This window comes from Erigeron canadensis, chromosome 4 (genome assembly GCF_010389155.1).
Source record: "Erigeron canadensis isolate Cc75 chromosome 4, C_canadensis_v1, whole genome shotgun sequence".
NCBI lineage: Eukaryota > Viridiplantae > Streptophyta > Magnoliopsida > Asterales > Asteraceae > Erigeron > Erigeron canadensis.
The window spans coordinates 21,839,425-21,861,982 of NC_057764.1; the positions used below are offsets into that span (position 1 = coordinate 21,839,425).

The 22,558-nt window shown below is 32.0% G+C and overlaps 2 protein-coding genes across 2 annotated transcripts; one reads left to right on the forward strand and one right to left on the reverse strand.

Annotated features, from left to right (window-relative positions):
* Positions 1–299: 299 nt before the first annotated feature.
* Positions 300–3,589, reverse strand: LOC122596581 (protein transport protein Sec61 subunit alpha-like). Its single transcript, XM_043769188.1, has 7 exons — positions 3,481–3,589; positions 2,421–2,790; positions 2,114–2,341; positions 1,682–2,036; positions 1,467–1,591; positions 933–1,068; positions 300–686 (listed from the first exon to the last, which is right to left on the reverse strand). The coding sequence occupies exons 2-7, from the start codon at positions 2,762–2,764 to the stop codon at positions 447–449; spliced, it is 1,428 nt and encodes a 475-aa protein (XP_043625123.1). The 5' UTR covers positions 2,765–2,790; positions 3,481–3,589; the 3' UTR covers positions 300–446.
* A 6,933-nt stretch (positions 3,590–10,522) lies between these two features.
* Positions 10,523–13,833, forward strand: LOC122596471 (ubiquitin domain-containing protein 1-like). The gene is made up of 4 exons (XM_043769051.1): positions 10,523–10,738; positions 12,516–12,638; positions 13,388–13,507; positions 13,597–13,833. Exons 1-4 carry the CDS (start codon positions 10,702–10,704, stop codon positions 13,659–13,661), a joined length of 345 nt encoding a protein of 114 aa, XP_043624986.1. The 5' UTR covers positions 10,523–10,701; the 3' UTR covers positions 13,662–13,833.
* Positions 13,834–22,558: the final 8,725 nt, after the last annotated feature.

Below are 22,558 nucleotides of genomic sequence, written 5' to 3' on the forward strand. Positions count from 1 at the left end.
TTATTGATATATTTGTTTCTATTTAATTACTCGTGCATGTATATAGTTTACCTTTATCTCCACACAGAAAAATCACTACACTTCAAAAAAAAAGTAAAAATTTATATTTCAAGTATTCTCTGGTTCATCACAGTATTCATTTAGGTTACAAGAATGAAGGGTACTTTGGGGATGTACCAAACGAAGACAACCACACAAATCAGGAAAGCTAGCTAATTTTAGGCCATAAGGGTGAAGCTGAATTCAGCAATTACCCTTGAAAGAGGAAAATAATTAAGCAATGGGCAACACTACAACACTAAGAAGGGAAACTCTTTTAGTATATAAAAGAAAAACACTAGATGCAAGTTTAGGTTCAAACTGTTAACTGCCATAAGACACATTTTCTCCCTACAAGCTCAACTACACGCTAAACTGGTTCTCTAACAGAAAGTAACAAGTAGGACTTAGAACCCAAACAAACCTAGTTCACTAGCCTTCTCCTTCTCGAATGTCTCAAAGTACTGATATATGATTGTGACTGCTAGCAATATTCCAGTACCGGAACCGATGGCTCCCATGAAGTCTGCCAGAACCGTCAATGCACCAATGCACATTCCTCCGAATGCAGCCGCTGTTGGGATATAACGGTTCAGTTCCTTCTGAAGGTTTGAGTCTCGGTGCCCAGGCATAACCATTTGTTGTTCCTGTAGGTTTCAATAAATTGATTAAAAACCAAGGCAAAGAAAAGAAAAACATACCATTCTACAACTACTAGCTGTTAGCATTAAAGCAGACAATATGAATAGTAAGGTATGTGATCACTAGTTTACAAGTTTTAGAGGTTTTGGATGATATGTAAGAATGTAAACTGGAATGAACTCAGTTGTTTCGACAGCAAAAGCAACTAGAACAAACTCGTATTGGCTGTTCGATGCTATCCTGAGAATTACCTTAAGTTGCTTGGCGACATCTCTAGCAGAAGAACCAGAAACTTCAATCCAAGTTTTGGAAAACAGGGCACATGCTGTTAGCATGAAGACCAGGTAGAAAAGAGCATGGAAGGGATTGGCAGCCATGTCTGCTAAGCTGAGATGCAAACAATTATAAAAAAATAAAGAATTAGTTTGATTACAAATCTGAGAACAGAAAGAAGGCAATTTCAAAAATAAAACTAATACGAAGGAACGAGTTGGTTATAAACTATGTAATGCCAATTAATTATCAAAACTGCATACAGGTTGAAAGCCTGCTCCAGGCATACTTTTAATGCATAAAACATATAGAATCATTTTACAAAAAACTGTTATAATTATCAAATAACATTCATGTGATCAGTTGTACAAACACATGTAAAATTAATCTGGGGCACAAAAAGCTTCCAATCAACATAACCCGTTAACAAAAATTTCAAAAGTTGACCGGTTGGCCCCACTGACCAGGCATGGACTCTAAACAAAACATTCCAAACAAGGGCATTTTATTACCTCGATGGAGCAGTAACATAGTATGCAAGGCCGCCAACTGGGACTGATTGTTTCGAGTATTCAGACTCCTGCCACTTTCCCAATAAGTTGACCAAGAAATTTCCGCTATACTTTCTGTGCAGCAACTGCAAAGCAACAAATTTATAATGAGCAATAGGTATCAGCAAGCATTACAAATCGTATTCAATAAACTAGTATAGATATAAACTAGATACCTGAGAAATGAAATAAAGGTTGGATACAAGTGCAGACTGAAGGATAATAGGCATGTTCGAAGTGTAGAACAGCTTGATTGGGTAAGAGCCTTGCTGCCCACGAGCATTCTTTGATCTCACGGGTAAAACAACACGGAATCCTTGGAAGTAGATAACAATGAGGAAGATCAAAACCGTAGCAAGCAAATTAGTCACATTGGGTAGATTTTGCCGATAGAAAGCTTCCCGGAGAGCTCTCACTTTATCCGACCTGGTGATAAGAAGATGGAACAATGCAATAACCGCACCCTCAAACTCAGCCCCACGCCCACTGTTGATAGTTGTAGGACTAAAAGCTTTCCAGATAATGCTTTCACTGCAAGATAAATCAACGTATGAGTATCAGAATAACACGAATTAGCGTACATACACAGATAAGTATCGATGGCTTACCAGATATTGGTAGCTATGAACAATGAAATTCCAGAGCCTAGACCATATCCCTTCTGGAGAAGTTCATCTAAACATATCACAATAATCCCGGCAAAACATAGCTGAACGATAATAAGAATCGCATTTCCTACACCAAGTTGACCAACACTGCCATACATTCCAGATAGAACATATGCAACAGCCTCACCAACGGCAATCAAGATACCGAGCAACTTCTGAGCACCATTCCTGAAAATTCACAAAAATCTGAACATTAACAAATATGAACAAAGAGGACAACAATATATACCAAAAAGGAGACGCTTACAGTAGTGCACGATCCTCTCGGACATTGTTGTCAACTTCAATAATTTTCGACCCAGCTAAAAGCTGCATAACCAACCCAGAAGTCACAATGGGGGTGATACCAAGTTCCATAACGGTTCCACGATTAGACGCTAGGATAACACGCATCCAGTAAAAAGGGTCTGCACCCGTTGTCGAATGTATTCCATACAACGGAAGCTGACTGCAGACCAAAAAGATGAAAAGAGAGATCACAGTGTATATGACCTTCTCTCTAAAAGGCACCTTTCTATCTGCACTCTGTACTTCCGGCAAAAACGAAAGAAACGGCCTGACTAGATGTAACACTCTAAAACCACCCCCCATTTTATCAAATCACCACTGCAAATCAGCTGCATTCCAATCCATTATAACAAACTATATAAGTCATAATATATATATATATCATTATAATATCCTATACATACAAACACTGTATAACAATCAACATGCAGAGTATAATTATGTCATAAAAAGAAACCCTAATCCACAATTCAAAACCTAATTGTTAATTCAATACATACATACATATATATATATATATAATAATGATATTCAAAGATCTAATATATATATATATATACACGCACACACATTTAACATATATTAAAAATGGTTGGATCAGTGCTAAACACCTTTGCCTCCGGAGATAGAGGTCATGGGTTCGACCCTCATCCCATGCAAAGGTTGGAGGGCCTTTTCTACCATTTAGGTAGAAACTGGAAGCAGCCTCTCTACTTAGGTAGAGGTAAGGTCCTCTCTACATCTTAACCTCCCCATACACCGTCGAGGTATTGGGACTCAAAACTCGCGGAAGGCGGCACTGAGCAGTTACTTACTTACTTTACACATTTAACATATACTGTGTATATGAGTTGATCCTTATACACTTTTTTTAATCTTATACCACTAATTCACTAAACATGTTTAGCTTGTACAAAAAACACGACTAAAAAATGTAATGTACGGATCATCAGCCATTGCGTATTATATAGTTATAGATTATAGATGTAAAATTAAAACAAGACATGGAGAGAACTTACATAGAATTGGAATTGAAGTGAGATCCTCCCTCAAGGTTTTCTTCTTCTTCTTTTTTTTATATATTATAAACTTTTTATATATAATAATAATAATAAAATAATGAAGGGCGGAGTTAGCTAACCAAATCTGTATATTGGATCCATTTGCAGACTGCTATTTAGGAATTTATAGAATTATAGCTTGTTTTTCTATAAATATGACCTTCATGTTTTCTACGTTTTTCAAACTTCGTCCTTCAAGTCTTGAATATTAAATTTATATGCGGTTTTTCCCGCTTACAAATAAAGATACGAAACTTAAGGTAGTCGATCCAAGTTTAAGCTTCGGCTTTTTGATTTAAGAAAGGTTAAGCTTAATATTCAGCTAGACTCGTGCTAAGCATATCAGTGAAGTTTGAGCTTGGATCATATGTAGTAATATTGAGGTTTGAATTCGGCTCATTTGTTAGCTAAACATATTAGTTTATTTAAACTTTTTATGATTGGTTTTTCAACTCATTTTAGTCATATTACTAGACGTTGCAGCGGCACCTCTGGAAAAAAAAAAGGCGGTTAAATGTGGGGTATCATGAACAAAAAACAAGGGGCTGTATTGAATAGAAATACACGTAATGCGGCTAATAATTTTAATCGAATATAAAAATTAAATTGAGATCTTGTCTTCTACATCAACTAACCCTTATTAAACCAGTGTTATAAAGACTAAAATAAAATTTTAAAAAAAAAACACTTTCAATCTACATATCTATACATAGTGAACAACCTGCAAACATCAACATACCATAATATCCATTACCTAAACGCACAAACATCTTTATTCCAAAAATAAATGATAGATATGTAGATGTATAAGATTTTTCTAAGGGTGTTTTAGGAAGTTCAGGAATAAAGTGTTTGGGAAAATGTAAATTATAAGGGTAAAATAGGAAATTTAAAGTTTAATTTGGAGAGAGATAGTTTGTTTATATAGGAAGTATAGATGTTGGAATTTTTGGTTATATCAGTTCTAAAATATGTACCATATACAACAGTTTTTACTATGTATTAATCAAGATGCTCTTTTAAGTTTGTTAGTGGTGCACGTCTTTTTGAATTTGATGTTTGAAGCTTAAACTCATATTTGTATACTAAACAAGCTCCAATGTGACTCGCTCTCATTTAGATTCGAGTCGAATTTGAGTAACTCGGATTATTTCCATTCCTTAGAGTATTACTTCTTATTTATTTAGAGTATCACATATTTTCATGTTTAAAAATATTTTGAAGTTATCTTATTCTACTGTATAATAAATTGATAAAATTAATTAAATTTTTCTCATTTCATTTTTTTATAGAGAAAGCAACATGAATATATATTGTCATTTAAGTAAAAAAAAAAATTCAAAGAGCCTCGAGTAAAAAGAAAATAAAATATAAGAAGAAGGTTGGCGACTTGGAGTTTTGATACGCAATTACACACTCTCAGGTGCTAGATATAATGGTAAGTTTGTAACTTAAGGGGTGATCTTGAAACCTGATTCAATGCTTAGGGGTCCAAAAATAAAGAAAACGAAAGTAGTTTGGTTGACACGATTTTCATCCAATCATATTGTGACATTTGTGAAAGATCACTCAACGTGTGTTTCCTGACTAATTTGACTTTTGTGATATAATTTTATATTTTTATATTTCCATTTTCCGCAAAAAATTCCTAAATGTAATTCTAAACTTAAATATTATTTATTTTAGTATTTGAAAGGAGCTCGTCTTTATCTTCTTTATTATTTTTTTTTTAAAGGTGAATTTCGCTTGAGAACTTCGTGTCGCGATTCGACAGCGGGAATTCTAGCATACGTTGTCTTAACCGGGTCCGCGCGAGCTCCCTCGAAGTAGAAATGCTTATTTCAAATATCCGATGGGGGAAAACCCCTACTAATCCGCTCGAAGGCACGACGATCAATAGGGGTAAACTCTGCCCCTTCAGACTTGAACCTGGGTATACCCAAGCCAATCCTTTATAGAAAGACTTCCTATGTACTTCCCAAGTCTTGTACTACTCTACTAGAGTGGTGCCCGCACATTGCAGCGGCGACGGTCTATAACGGTTTATAACGTTCGGTTTTCATGAGATGCGTCGATGCAATATCTAACCGTATATATCATTCTAAAAATAAATCGCATATTAGGTGCAAAAAATAATGAAGTGCAAACACTAATCGTGAAAAATGATCACTTATAATTGTAGGTTAAGAGACCAAGACAATTAAAAAAATAAATAGTCAAAGATTAAAATTTAATACGAATATACAAAAAACATAATTGGTTCGTAATTTCGTAAGTTATAAAAAGGTAATTAATGTTTTAACATTTTGTAATATAATATATGACAATTAAGATGTTTTTTCTTATCCGTAGCAATACATTCAGCAATAATTTTAGAATTAATGGGGATTTTATAATAATAGGGGTTTTAGGTAATTGTAGGATTTTTTTATTAAGGGTAATTTTGGAATTTTAAGTATAAGGTGTGTGGAGGTAGTTTAAATGTAGAGAGTATATTAGGTAATTTAAATGTAGAGAGTTGAATGGGGGAGGGATAGTTTGTTTATATAGGTAGTATATATAAATCATTTTAAATTTTTATTTATAATATGTCTTACGAAACTAAGCATATTTTTTTTCCCAAACAAACTCTTTCAGCATATTTATGGTTCATAAAATCCTTTCCACACACTACAACACTAAATTACCATATCTACCTTTATAACAAATTGTCACTCCTAAAATAAAATTTCGCTACAACACATGGTTATTATTCTGGTGAATGATAATAGAGATTTAAAAACGAACGAACTTGAATCGAACTTCATTGACTAAAGTTGACCTTCAACTCGAAAACGTTTGACCGTTGGATTATAAAGAGATTTGATGGTCATAAAAGTGTTTAGATGACACCAATGAATGTGTTTTTACATTTACCTTTCAAACAAATATAAATATGACTTTATTACTTATTTAAAAGTTCATTTTGTTCAATTTTAAGATTTATATAGTTAATTGGCAATTTTACTAAGAGTTAATTACACTTTTGGTCCCTGTTAAGGGTTAAAATTATCGTTTTCACCCTTACCTTTCATATATTACTGTTTTGGTCCAGAAAACTTTGCTCCGTCAACGCTTTTGGTCCAATTCTCGAAACGGACGTTAAATGTCATCACGTGATTTGCACATGATGGATATTTTAGTCATTTCATAACACATGGACCAAAAGCGTGAATACTAAAGGTCTGCACATGATAGGTATTATATAATTTGTCAGACTCATTCATCTCTTTCTTCACACTTTCTTGTTCCAATCTATTTTTTACTCAATTTTCATTTCATTTTATCAAACAAGACTCAGAGACAACAATATCCTTTATGAACTTCACACAAAATAAGCATTTCAATTATCATATATCAATCCATTTGCTCACGAACATCTATAGCATAAAAACAAATCACTACTATAGATCAAAGTTATCAAAGCAAGCATGTATTCATCTCCTTCAACCACCACTGACCACCATCGATGTTTTAACCGCCACCATTGTTCTTCCTTTTCTCTCCGATTTCTCCACCACCCATCGCAACCGCCACACCAATATAGATATAGATCTGGATATATGGAGATAATGAACGAATTTCCAGTGATGGTGGGAGAGTAGATCCGACTAATCATGTGTTTCAACTTTTGGTTGCTGGTTCATTTATCTCTGCTGAATCCACCATGGTTGTTGGTTGGACTTGAAGTTGGTGAACGACAATTGGCACGACGGCGTTTCTCCGGTGTCTATGTTGCGTATGTCGCCGGAAAAGCAACCACCGCCACTACAACACCACAAAATACATCTCCATCACCACCACGGTTACAATCAAGTGATATTAGTCGATGAACTAATATTGTTAATTTCCTACCGGAAACAGATGCGGCGGTGGACGCTTTCTCTGAAAAAAACGAGGTGGTTCTCCGACAACAGATGCAATGAAAAAACGAGGTGGTTACTCGACTACCGGAAAAACGAGGCCTCTCTTTTTCTTTAAATGCGACGGTGGTGGCTTTTCCGGCGACGAAAAATTGCGGTGTTAATAAGCCGGATCTTGTTGGTCAACCTCCAATTTGTTATTTTTCATTGATGAGTTTGTGGTGTTTTTTTTTTTGTTAGGATTTGGGTTTGGTATGACCCTAATTTCATGTATGAATGAAAGATTGAATAGGAGGGATATGTATTTTGTATGTATGTTTATATTTATATATATATGAGTAAATCTTTTGTTTTTGTTTTTTTTTTCCAGATTATATTAATATAGATATAAGTATGAATGATCTTGAGATGATGATGATGGATACATTATTAGAAAAGTTATTTACGATTTTGGTCCTTGTGGGGAGAAAAAGACCAAAATATCCATCACGTGCAGATCACGTGATGGGTGTTTAACGTCCGTTTTGAGAATTGGACTAAAAACGTTAACGGACTAAAGTTTTTTGGACCAAAACGGTAATACATGAAAGGTAGGGATGAAAACGGTAATTTTTAACCTTGGTAGGGACCAAAAGTGTAATTAACTCTTATACTAATTAAGATTGCGAAAGTCATTAATCGTAAAGTCATTAATCGTTCTCAGGTCGGTCGACAAGTGAGTTGAGAGTACTCAGGTGTATGCGGTGAGTACTTAGAAGTCAAAGTGGCCAAATCGAGGAATACTTGAAATAATCGGCCGACTCGGGTCTACTCGACACCCTACCTTGTAGCAAGTATTCAGGGTTCTACTTGATGAGTTTTACAACTCTTATTTATTTTTGATCTCGAACTCACACACAATTTGTCCGAATACTAAATGCATATATAACTCAAATGAACATGAACATAGTTAAATTTATACCGAATGTCTTATTGTTGCACTCACACATGAACTAAATCGACTTGTACCAACTGTATGAACATGTACATGAATGGAAATGAACAGACGGGACGTTCGGACGACAGTTGTCAAAAAGTAGTGATATTTTAATATATACTCTTTGTCATGTACCTTTTGATTTAAATACAATTCGTAAATACGTATTCTGTAAATAGCCAAATAGGATGAAGTGATGAACCGACCCCACGCCTTTCCCAAAAATGAAAAAGAATTAACCTGTTGTCAACAACAACAAAGCTATGTTTGGGAAGACCTTTGACATATACTTGTTGATACTTGAGGCATATTTTGACTTTAACATCTTATGCATATGAATTCTTCATTTGTTGGTACGGGGCTTCAAAAATGTTTTAGAGTTACATGTGTTTTGGTTACGTTTAATATACATGTTATCAAATCTCATCTTATCATATATAAACCGCATGAAGTACATATTCACAAATGGTATAAAAAATGACTACACATGAAATATTTGTTGAAACCTATGTTATCCAGCTAGGTACATTTTCTTTTACCAAATTATTGATTATGGATTGAAAGTCCAAGTGGTCCAAAAGTATTAGCAACTTATCCAGTCAATCGTTATTAAAATTTGACAAAATAATAGTGATGTTTCTTATCCATAAACTATAAGAATAAACCATTTAGGGGTGTCTATAGCTTATATTTTTTAGCTTATGTTTATAAAATATAAGTGGCTTTTGACTTTTTTGCTTTTGATTTTTGAAAGGAAAATAGAAAGAAAAGCTAAAAAGCTTTGATTTCTAACTTATCAAAAAGTGCCTTATAAAAGCTAAATAACATAAGCTCAAAAGCCTACACAAACACTTAAATGACTTTTTTCCCTTTAGATAAGCACAAAAACTAAAAACTCCCTCAAAAAAGCTAGGCCAAACACCCCTTAAAATACATGTATGCAAACTATTTGAAGAAGATTAACCATTAAATCATTTTGTGTTTTTTTTTCCAATTTTCCATTAGTAATGACTATTTCGTATAACTAACATATGTACATGTATTTTAATGTAATGTAATATTTAGAGATGGTTGTAATATTTAGTTAGTTACAAATAAATTTAATAAACACAACAATTATAGCTGTCTAAAGTTCTTTGTTTGTAAAACCGGGTGTTTTAATTAAAAACATAAATATTATCTAAAATTATTCATTTGCAAAACCGGGTGGTTGTAAAAAACACAAGAATTACAGGTATCCTATGTAATCGTTTGAGTTTTAAACTAGTTTTATATAAATAGTAATAACATTGTCGAGAGATCGACAACGAGCTCGTGACAAGGGTGTCACTGAAAAAGGAGACCGATGAGAACGTCTTATAAATCATCAACCCTTAAAAAGAATTGGCCTGTGAACGGAAACACATATATCCACCCAATTAAAGATATTCAACACAAACCTTATTAAAATTTGAACAAGATAAAATGCAAAACAAACCCTAGAGCAATTAAAAGAATCTCTAAGATAGATTATTGTTCGATACATATTGAATACACATTTTGAAATAAGTAGGTGAATAGTTTAAATATTCAATCACAAAATTACTAATTAAACCACATAAATACTCGACTTTTTCCGAATAAGCTGAATATGAATTTTTTATTTTATTTATATGACCATATAAAAATTATAGCACCATTTTGAAAGTCAAGGAAAAATGAAACATATGAATTGACCTAACTATTATTATTGAATTAAATCATCATCAACTCTTAAAAATAAATTATACCATAAGTTTTTTATATTACAAAATATCACTATTTTCCATCTAAATCAAACATTTTACATCAATTATGTACGTCATTTAACATCATCACCACCATCACCATTCGTCGCCGTCATTACTCTGTAGTTATCGTTATTGCATTGTGGGAGTATAGTGTTAGTATTAATAAAAATAATACAAACATAAATAAAGTCGTAATTGTAATCTTAAAGCTAAATAAACAAACATGATATACTCTTTTCTTTTCCTTTTTATTAAATTAGAAGATAAAATCATAAAAATCATAGATTATTGCTAAAAGCAAAAGGAAAAAAAACCCCTTTTTAGATTTTACAAATTTCAGTGCCGTGCCTTCCACCACCAGACAAAAACAATTTTCAAGGGCTTTCAATCAGCCCTCCCTCCTTCTTCCCCCTATGTCACTCTCAATAATTAATCGCTTTTAATTTCTTCTTGTTCTTTCTAATAAATATAATAAAAATATAAAAAAATACATTTTTTTTAGATCTTTTTTTCAGTCGATTATTATCAGAGTATGGGTTGTGCTGGATCAACACGTGCCAAAGGCGATGGTAATTATTATTCCACTTATTCTTATTTTTTCAAGATTTTATTTGGGTTTTGTAATTTAAGTGAAATTTGATTTATATATATATATAGATATAAGTTTTTGTATGTATGTATGTATTGTTTAAATGGGGTTTGACCCATTTGAGTTATACTAGACTTGATGTAAAAGACTTGCCTTTACTGGGTAACCTAGAACAAAGAAAACCTTATCCGTTTACCCGTTTATTATCGGACTTGATATTTTATGGAATATAATCTTTAGTAAATAATGGGTTTTAATGATGACCCTTTTCGGGGTTTTTCGAAAAGGTTTAGATTAATGATGAGCTTAGGAATTAGGTGTTTTGCTTTGTATGTTGGCATTTGTCGTTTAATTTTGAGGCCCTTGTAAGTCTTAAGTTGTTGGCTATCGATACCGTCGATTTTTTGGATTTAAGTTGTGAAAGTAGGTATTAGGTCAGGTTATCGTTTTGGGCTGTTACAGTAGATTACGAGATAGACTAACGGAAATGCGGTTTGTATGGGAAGTAGAGGATGTTCTAGCTTGATATCGGTGTTAGTGTTAAGTAGAGGCCCTGTATATTGGTTATGTAGAAGAGCTGATACGTATTTGTGTAAATTAATAATTTGTTCAAGTGATCATCTTTCGGCAGTTAAGTTAATATGTTTGGTTTTTAGTAGTACTGAATTTGTTGCCTGATGGAATCTGCCAAATAGATGAAGAGTGAAATTGAGGAAGTGTGATATATTTACTCAAATGTGAAAGGCTGAAAGTATAGTAAAAATCCTGAGTATTTTATAACGTTTGCCAAGACTTAGGTGATGGATGCTAATTTAGGGAATTAAAGAACATATAAATTAGTTATGCTTAACTAAATTTTATGAATGTGGTCAATGGCTAGTGGGCAGTAGTAAATCGTGAAGAAAGCAAAGTAATACACGAAAATAAAGTTGGGCAAGCAACTCTGAAGTCGTTGACAAACGAGAGTCTTACAGGTTTGACTTGGTGGTCCAATTTTCAGCGAGTTTCTTTTTGCTTTCTTTGTGATTTTAGCTAGCGATTAGTTGCCCTTATGATTTAGTAAAACATTTTTGAGTACTTTGTGTATAGTCAATTTTTCGAGTCTTTAATCTTTATCTTATCTCTAACTAGGAAACTTCGAGCATACAAATATAGCTATTGAATTTTTATTTGTGTCGCCGTTTGGCTTTTGAGCAGAAGGTCTCTTTGTTTAATTTTACACGTGTCTCTTTTGTTAATTCCATCATGTAGTGAGGTTCTTTTAGCTCTCATTCGCTTTTTACATACCCATTCTGATGTTATATTGTTGGGATTATTATAGCACTATATCTGCATTGTCTAATTTTGTCACAATCCCTGTTTATGCTATGCATTAACGTGTTCTTCACTATTATAGTATCATATTAATACTTTAATGTTATGTGAATATAGCACTTTTCAGTTTTTACTGGCACAACGTCATGTTACTTCGTATTATTTTCTTCGCTGTAATGCCATACGTGTTAATACTGTGAATTTTTGTGAAATAACCACTTTTCACAAGCAAGTCTTGCTATTATAATTATTTATTTAAATCTTAACAGTTCATTTGAACTTAGTCTGTTTTTACGGGCTACTTTTTACTCCAGACTTGTTGTATGCACTGTATTTAATGTCGTTAACTTTCGTAAGTTTCCGATTTTGGTTGTTATTTGTTGGCATGATGCTTGATCAAGATTATGTTATAACCTGCAATTGTGGTTTCCTCTTAACTGCAGAACCTATTAAGAAAATAACTAAACCAAAACCATGGAAGCACTCTGAACCAATTACCGGGGAGCAGCTTAAGCGAATGCGTGATGAGTTCTGGGATACCGCTCCACATTATGGTGGCCGAAAAGGTAAATTTTCGTAAACATGCTGTCCCTCTGCCCTAATGCAACATTACTACCTTATCATAGATGTATATGATAGAATTGTAGTTAACATGTTTTCATCCCTTCTCTCTGCATTCATCTTTATGGCCTTACTACTCACAATCTCCACTACACTCCGCCGCTGTACCATTAAACAAGATGGAGTTATGCAACAGAGGATAGGAAAGTTGCATCGGGTTGGTGGTGGTGGAATGTCAGGAGAGAAGTGAAACGAGTGTTAATATACTGTATCAAACCATATTCTCTGTTAACACCAAGACATCATGATTGGAGTAGCACTTTTCATCACTTAAAAACTTCATAATATGTATATTAAAGTTCAATAACTTAAGTTTTATAAATTTATGAACTCTTTAAGCTGATTAAAAATTAAAATGGACTGTTTTCTTATATTATTAAATATATCTACTTCAACTGGTGTAAAAGAATTCTGTGCATATAAAACCAAATTTGTTGTAAGCATATCTTTACACCAAAATGTTGCAGTCAACATTTGAAAGCTTTTGCTTCTTTTTTTTTTTATTGAAAGGTATTTGAAAGTTTTAGCTAACTTATCAAATATATCCATTTCTATTCTCCACTTAACAATTTTAGTAAATATCTGGCTGCAAATGTTACCAATCAAACAAGTACACATAAGCATTGTGCAAAACATAAGTCCAACCAGAAAGTATCTTTAGTCAAGTCTGAAACATATTTTATCTGTAAATCAGAAATATGGGATGCACTTCAAGCTGCTGCAGAAGCTGATCTAACTCTAGCACAGGCAATAGTAGATAGTGCTGGTGTCATTGTTCAAAAAGCTGATTTGACAGTCTGTTATGATGAAAGAGGTCAATTTTTCCTTCACTTTCTTCTTTACAGTTTTTTTCTTTAAATTTCCATTAATGGTCAGTTAAATTAATTTGTGGGGCATTTGCAGGTGCAAAATATGAGTTACCAAAGTATGTTTTAAGTGCTCCCACAAATTTGATCCGTGACAGTTGAGAAATGGAGACTGCAGACTTGTTTTTTTCTAGCATAAAGATGGTAAATCTTTGTATATGTTTTAGTCCATGTTTTTAATGTGTTTTATGTTGAAAATATAAACCTTGCTTTGATCTTTTTTTTTTCTTGAATCTAACATCTATTTCCATGATCTCAACTATAAATTTCACTATGAGTAGTTTCTAGTTGGTAGTGTTTCGATTATATAGTTGACTTTATTGTGCCGTTTCCACTAAAATGTTGATTCTTTTGGTTTGAATGGGAAAGATTACATGGATTAAGAAATTGATTTTGAAATGTGTATGTATCATTGTGGCATGACTCATGGAAAAAGTACACGAAACTCATGCGATACTTATGCTACATGAGTATCGTGTACTTTTTGCAATTAATGGTCCTGTTACAAATGAGTATCAGGATAAAGTTTAGTTTAGCATGGATGCAACTACTACTTTTTGTATTAGTACTGTAGAAATGAGTGAAATCCGGCTTGTACATGCAAGGGACTTCCTTTTATACTGGTGTTGATGCACATTAGGATGCGGCATCTCCAACAAGTTGAACTCCATGATGGAAGTGTACCTTTATATACTGGCGTTGATATGCATTAGCGGCTAGTCGGCTACTACTTTGGTCGTTTTTCCGCTTTAAGAGTCGAGCAAAAGGGGATGGAAGGATTTTTCATTTGGACTGTCGGCCATAAACCAAGTAGGTGGTGAATCAAAATATGCAGCAAGACATTATAAAGTTGTCACTTGTCACATTATATTTTTATTTTGGAGGTACAAAGGCCCAACAAAATTTTTTTTTTTTTTTTCCTTTCTTTCATTCTCATTTAAGATAAACTTTTGTCTAAGAAAAAGTGATCTCATGTTACAGCATGAGGGATAGAGGGGCCAACAAAAATTGGAAATCATAATTGCGTAACAACGTATCCTAACTTGGTAACTTATGAATGTTAATTTTTCTTTTTAGAAACAACCAGTGTCCTGGGACCTGGGGCACTAATTAGTATACATTTAATGAACTTAATATTTCCTAATCAATGCCCCCAGCACTGATTAGCAAATCCTTTCCCTCTCTAACTCTCCTTTTCTTGGGGCTGCTTCTGAGCATAGATACATAGTACGAGTGTAAAATGAAACTATTTTTTAAGTTATACTAAGTTTAAAATAGAATAGAGATGGTAATCTCCGATTCATCTGTGAACCACTGTATATTTCACATACCAAATAGTGTTGTATTACTTGTATATTATATTAAACAATAAAATATACAGATACCACACAACAGTGTTCATGGTGTTTCAAAAAACTAGATTAACTTAAGAAAATTTTAAGCAAATTTGGCTAAAAGATTTTAAGGAAATTTGACAGAAAATTTCCTTTCTTGTCAGTTGTCATGTTAACATTAAAATTTCAAACTATTTTCCATGAAGTTTTGTTACAATGTTTAAACTAAACGACCTTATTCGCGTGTGTCTCTCTGAATCTAAATACGCACAAAATAGTTTAGTACAAGTGGGTACCCTTTGGCCTTTGGGAAAACCTATTTAGGATTTGCTAACTAATGCACTAGGGGCACTAGTTAAGAAGCATTTAATAAAGTTTAACTTTTCTAAAATATGAAAATATGTATTAATTATTTATTTAAAAATAAAAATTGTTAGGCTGAATTAATGCACATTAAATATAATTTTTAATTAATAAAGAAATAATTAGTTCATTAAATGTTTGTAAACTAGTGTACTGGGGACATTGGTTAGCAAATCCCAACTTATTTTTGGAGGTGTACAATAAATGTTGGAAAAAAACATAAAAATTATTAAAATAGATGTAGCCGTTGTAGTTTTGTTTATTTATATATGGATGGGATGTTGCATTTGGAAGCATGTGCAATCCGTATCAATTATAATAAAACTTGATCTAACATGCAAAAATATTTAATCTTCTGACAATTAAGCCTTGAAGTGCGAAGTTAAAGTTACAACCAATGTGTCGAAAGTTGATCGAAAAATGTGAAGAAAGAAGTGTACGTTTATTATATTAGTGTTAGGTCAAAACCATAAAGCTGAAATAAAATGATTCGTAAATGTGACATAGACGTAGGTTTAGGGAGAATTATGGCTAGGACTTGACCATCATCATCTTGACTCTTGAGGGGCTTAAGGAGGGGGGCCTCTATTTAGACCAAAAACAAACAATTACGTACAATTTGCAATGATCAAATACATAATAACCGTGATATATTAGTCAAATAAACTAAATTATTCTTAGTCATACATATATAAAAGCTACCTAAAGTCTAAGAAACATTTGTACTTTCACAAATGTATAAGCTTGTTTCGTTTTATTATTGCATATAACTACCTTTTAAAACTTACTCTAAATATAATTATCGATATTTAACATTTTGTTAGTGTACGTATGTATATGGCCACTTAATAATAACTAACCACCGAATTTGATGATATGAGGAATGATGTGTTTAACTTGGCTTTCACATAAGCAAAAGTACGTACTTACAATTTGATGATATCGAATTAAAAGTTTCTTACATACTATAAAGTTGTTAGATGGTCATTATATACGTAAAATAGAAAAAGGAACAAGCCTAATACATATTCATAAGATTGTTCCAAATACTTTTGTTTTTAAAAAAAAAAAAAAAAAAATTAATCTCAAATACTTGATACCTTCTTATTTTATCAAGCATGTGTTCTCTTATGTAAAGATAGAGTTATATACTTATACTAGTCCTAATATCCGTACGTCGCACGGTCGCCCCATAAATGTTTATATTTATATTTCAAATTTATAATAAATATATACATTGGTTGAAACATTTATAAACGATAAACGCATTAAATATTTTTTTGAAACTCGACGGTGTACACAACTGCAAGAAATTGACCGGCTGTTAAGGTACTTTTTCTAAGTTTTATACTATAAGCAATAAGTATATGATAAGCAGTAGCTATATTTTATTTATACATTATATATTGAAAACATAGACATACCTACTTCAACATGGCCGAAAATTTGTTCCTCCTTGAGATCCTTAATATTGATCAACTTTGATCTTAAAAAGTCTTGTCATAGTCTCAGCTCTGTCTTCTGGATTAAGGTTTGCATTTGATACGAAGCTTAGAATTTCTAGCCATTTTGGGTTACACGTTAATATTAGAAAAAGATCTGGATAACCGAAACATCAGACCAGTGCCATGGCATCTAGATACTTTTGCACCATGTAGCGTGACCCACCAGTGAAAGATGATGGCAAGATTACACGCTTACCGACTTTAGATGAGACAGATTTTCCCTTTAGCACAGCTTTTGAAATTGTGGTCAAATTAAGATGCGGTTCTAAATTTCTTTTGTTCTTTTCGTATGTAAGACAGTCTTTCCGCTTCCAACATCGTGTATGCATCATCTACTATAAATTGTTGGTATAACTTTTTTGAATTGAGCAATAAAGAGAAACCATTGTCTCTTTGTTAAATTTTGTATGCAAAGAACTCCTGCATTGTCACTCGTTTTTTCTTTTTGGTTCTACCATTTTCTTCTACATCTTTATGTGGAATATTCGGTTGGTATCCATCTTCAGCATATGGTAGCAACAACGTGTACTGTAGAGCCAGGTAAAGGGGGTGCAATTAATTGACTGATGTGTTTAAGGTGTCCTGTTTGTTTTTCGACAATTATATCCCTATACTCATGCGTCTCCAATATCTCCCATAATCAATGCAGCCACCTCATCAGATGTTGCTAAATCATATGTTCGGCCATTTTTTGCCCTCCTTCCAATTAGTCTCAGTTGGATATTTGCTTCTTGATCATTGTTAAACCTGTCTCTTGTAATACGGAATTTTTTTACCAACGGGTTTTCGTTATCCAAAAGGTCTTTTATGTTGGTTGCCAAATCAATGTCAAGCTTAGGGGCGCTGTCCATGTTATTTTTCCTTTGTCTTTTTGAGCTGCACAAGAAGGAAGTATTGTTAACAACAAATATAGAATGGGGAAGTGATATATCTACAACAACTTTTTGTCACACAATCCATGCTTTATACAGTTGTACACTGTACAGTATAACGTGTACATTTGTTGTGGATGGCAAAAAAATGTTGTACATATATCACTCCCCATATTAAATATCATTGTTTAGTTATATTTTATTATATTTACTTTAAATTTTATGTTTTTAAAATTTAAGCAAACCAACCTAACAACAAATTTAAGAACTTTGGAGTCGAATTACCAATAGAAATCCAATCCACCCAGTCTATGGTAATTTGACCATGTATTCTAGACAACAGTATGCTCCGTTCCCTAGCTCTGTTTAAGCTTGAATCAACCTTGCCGCCCATTGAGGTGAATGAGAACATCATATTATAAGCACATATGTTTTGAATATAATTCTTGCTCATTAGGTGATTTTTGGTTACAAATCCACTAATAGTGATGGTGGTTCTCTTGTGCTGTTTAGAATTGATCAAAACTTGAAGGTCCGATTATTTGATTTTTGTAGAACCCTAGAAAGCACTAATCGAATTTGATGGAAAAAATATACATCTTGAAAGTATATATACGGGTTTGTTAATTAAAATAAGGAAAGAAGGGAGTTGGAGAAGGATAAGGAAAAAAAGAAACCTACAGAGAGACGTATGGAGGTTTTTTGTAATTAGATACATTATCAAATACAACATCAGCATAATTAGATACATTGTCAAATACAACAACGGATTAATTAGTTCTTTTTTAGTTAATTTGATCAAAAGGACATTTGTCGTTTCAAAATGGTGTCACGTGTCGTTAAATAGGGGCTACAATCCTGTTTTAGTTTATTGCAGAGGCAGTACCAGAAAAAAATTCCAAAGGGAGCAAACTTAGAAAACTTATGAAAAATAAATCTAAAAGGGGGCAAATGTTAAAAACCGATAAAAAAAATTAAAATTTTATGAAAAATTAAAAAATACATATGTAGTCATTTACCAACGGGTTTTCGTTATCCAAAAGGTCTTTTATGTTGGTTGCCAAATCAATGTCAAGCTTAGAGGCGCTGTCCATGTTATTACATGAATACATTATTTACAAATCTATTTAGCTAAATTTTTGTATTTGTTGCCTAAAATATTAACAATTTTACTAATTTTCTTACACAATCTATGATTAGTTTTGGATATTCTAAGTAATTTTCTTATGTATAGATACTCTTTTTAAGAAAAGTTGTTAACTTTGTTTAAAATATTTATCAGAAATATTAGTAATATCATATAGAAGACATTTTAAGTGGTAAATTATGATACTCTTAAATAGGAACTTGCATTGCATAAGTATAACGTTAGAAAAAAGTATTTCAAAATTAAATGTAATGTATAATTATTTATAAACAAAATATTAATTTAGTTAAATAACTATTATACATAGAAAAATTAATTAATACAATGTAAATTGACTATTATAATTGAAAACTTAAACTTTATATTAGCATAACTTTAATAAATGGTTAACCGAAATTAATCGACTTTTTCGGGTAACCGATTTTTGGGTAACCGAAATTAACGGTTAAAAATTTCTAACTAACCAAACTGAAATCCAAAAAACGGTTCAAAATTTTTAACTAACCGAACCGAATCAAACCGAACCAACCGAACCGTTTACAACCCTATCTATAAATACAAAGCAATAAAGTTAAGGTAGCCTTTTATATCTTGGGAGAAAAATGTTTGGAGGTATATTAAATGTCGAAGGAATCTGAAATAAATTAAACATCTGAGTGTGTACCATGTCAGAACCATGTGTAATAAAAACATATGTATTTAATTACTCCAAATATGATAAAATCATATTTACTCCTTTTGGTAATTGGTATAAGTAACTGGTTGATGGCCAATTGGTAAGGTTTTTGATTTTGATGGAATCTATTTGGGTTTGATTCTCATTTTCCAAATTTATGAGAATGAATTATATAGGAATTTTTCGAGAATTCTAAGTTCATCTCAAGCATGCGTGTAATTTAAGATTATGAGTAAAGTAAAATACCGTTTTTTAAAAAATAAAAAAAAATAATAATAAGTAGCTAAATTTGTACATGTATCAAATATACGATATGTTTACAATATTTTCATGATAAGATGAATCATTAGATATAAAATGTGTTGTTTTGAGATTTATGAGAGAGATTAGAGATAACTTTTGAGGAGAAAATATGCGAGGAAATCGACTTATTTTATACAGAGTAGTCAGTGAATACATAAGACATGGAATTCGATCCAAAATAAGAACGAGTACATAGCTCTAATATGACTATAAAAGAGGCAATTAAGCACGTACAATAATGAATACTAGTAATGTCTCAAACGAATGGGGAAGATAACCCCAAATATATATAGAAGGAAAAAAAGTTTAACTCCTTTATTTCTTTATTTCTTTAACCATTGGCAGATTATAAAAAAAAAATGCAACTCTTTTTCAGACTTGAATTGCAAAATTTTATAGAGAACCAATAAGTTAGGGTTGTAAACGAACTGAACAGTTCACGAACAGTTCATGAACCGTTCGGCGGGAAGTTTGATCGTGTTCGTTCGTTTAGTTAAATGAACGAACATGGAGAAAGCTCTCGTTCGTTCATTTACGTTTATGAACGTTCAATAATCTGTTCGTGAGCGTTCATTCGTTTATGTTAATGAACCGTCGTTTGTGAACAATAGTATGTTTATGTCCGTAAACATTTGTTTGTTCTATTCGTTTACATATATATTTATATAAATAATCAACTATACTATAAAAAATAACCTTTTTATATATTATATATATTATTAATACATAATTACTTAAGAAAAAGTATTAATAAAAATTCTTAATTTATAAATATTTCGTTCATTTGTGTACGTTCATTAGTGTTCATTTATTTGTGTTTGTGAACCTTCGTTCATGAACACAAACGAACGAACATGAACAAGTCATTATGTTCTCTTATCTGTTCGTGAACCTTTCGTTAAGTTCACAGTCCCGTTCGGTTAGTTTACAGCCCTACCAATGGGGAAGCTGACCCCAAATTCTTTTTTTTTATTATCTTATTACAAATGATACCCTTGTTAATATTTAAAGGGATAATAACCACAAAGCCACCTAAAAATCTAATTGTGTGTTAGGCCATCGATTTATTATAAAGGACTTATAAGCCGTCTAAAATAATTTTTTAATTCATTTATAAAAGTTCTAGTTAAAACTACTTGTTATGACAATAATACCCTTATAAATATAACAAGACTAATATACCCTCAAATAAATTTACGCTTTAAATGTGATAAAATAGTTATTAAAAATGCTAGGGTTTTCTTATGTTTTTGTGTTTACTAGATGATAAGGGTTTAAAATTATTCTGCCGTGTGTTCATCTTCATCGACATCTCCACATTCATTATTAGAGGCACAATGCACAGTAAGGATAAATATATTTTCTCCTTATATTGTTGTTTTATCATTTACTTGTTTCATGCTTTTATACTATACATAATAGTGTGCATTTTTATTATACATGTCCTTTTGTGCATGATCTAGCTTGTTGATGCAATATTAACTAAGCATGCTTATGACACAAAGTTGTTGTCTCAATCGTGTTTTATAACAATATTTTGCGGGTATGCATATAATTCATCTTCATGGGATTTCTATATATATTATTTGTTATGTGTGGCATTTTATTTACTAAGTTCATATATATAATGGGTAAAGAAAAATAAAGAATCGGGTGCTGATAAGGATTAGTACAAAGACCTATGACAGAAATAATATTCAGATACATAATGAAGTGGCAAAATTGGTATTTCAATGTATATTTATTATGTATAATAAGGGGCATAGTTGTCATTTTCATTTTATTTTTTTTTGTAGTTTTAGTGTAAATTGATGTAAATGAAAAAAGTTATACATTTAAATGGCCAATAAGTCTCATATAATAAATTGGTGGCCTAAAAGAAAACAATAAAATAATTAGGTGGCCTTAGTGGACATTATCCCATATTTAAAAGTTCATATTTTACTCTTACATTTTATGGTTTTTGTCCTTATCTTTGTAAGTAATTGATATCCTTTAAGTCGCGTTTGGTTCGTAGATTTTGATGAAATTTGATGGAATTAGAATTGAATTTTAGTCCTTAGTGCGTTTGGTTGCTTAATAATGAAGGAATATCATTCAGTTGGAATGTCAACATTCTCTCATTTGATGGAATCTCCATTTCATGGGGATAGGGGAAGGAATCTCATTACTCTCTCACTTAAATCTTTAAAAAATAAAAAACATTTCATCAAATTCCATTCCATCAGATTCTAATTCCTTCAACAAATTTATTTCCTTCCAAAAACATTATGTGAACCAAACGCGACATTACTTTATTAAAAAAGTAATATATTTATGAAAGTGTGTTTATGTATTATGTAACTTTTTTAGAGTATTAACGAGATTTAATGTTTGACTAAATTGTTTAGATATAATTTTGAATTTTATAAAATAAAAAATAATAGTAGATGTGATGTGGTAATAGTGGTTATGTTAGGATTCATAACTATTATTATAATCAATTATACGAGTACGTAGCGGAATAAATTATATGCAATATATTAATTAACAAAGATAGAGAATGTGTACCTTTTAATTTAGCTTGCAATAAGTAATAATTATTATTATTATTATTTAGCGTTTAAAGTATAACCCCTCTACAATCGTACACTTAGCACTACTATGTGTGTATGGTAGTATCCGATCACAAACTCAAAACCACTTGTCTTTATCCCCTTGAAGTCGAACCAAAACAAAAACCCGTAAACTCTTTTTCCTTGTTGTAGCCGATCGAACCAAAAAGAGAAAAGAGAGAGAAGTTTTTAGCTAGGGATTTAC

What these genes read in the sequence shown, in the direction of transcription:
- LOC122596581 (XM_043769188.1), bottom strand. Translation starts at nt 2,764, where the DNA reads ATGGGGGGTGGTTTTAGAGTGTTACATCTAGTCAGGCCGTTTCTTTCG. An exon ending in TATGTTACTGCTCCATCGAG is followed by an intron (nt 1,069 to 1,466) that starts GTAATAAAATGC and finishes TTTGCATCTCAG; the next exon opens with CTTAGCAGACATGGCTGCCA. An exon ending in ATGTCGCCAAGCAACTTAAG is followed by an intron (nt 687 to 932) that starts GTAATTCTCAGG and finishes TGAAACCTACAG; the next exon opens with GAACAACAAATGGTTATGCC.
- LOC122596471 (XM_043769051.1), top strand. Translation starts at nt 10,702, where the DNA reads ATGGGTTGTGCTGGATCAACACGTGCCAAAGGCGATG. An exon ending in AACACGTGCCAAAGGCGATG is followed by an intron (nt 10,739 to 12,515) that starts GTAATTATTATT and finishes TCTTAACTGCAG; the next exon opens with AACCTATTAAGAAAATAACT. An exon ending in ACATTATGGTGGCCGAAAAG is followed by an intron (nt 12,639 to 13,387) that starts GTAAATTTTCGT and finishes TCTGTAAATCAG; the next exon opens with AAATATGGGATGCACTTCAA.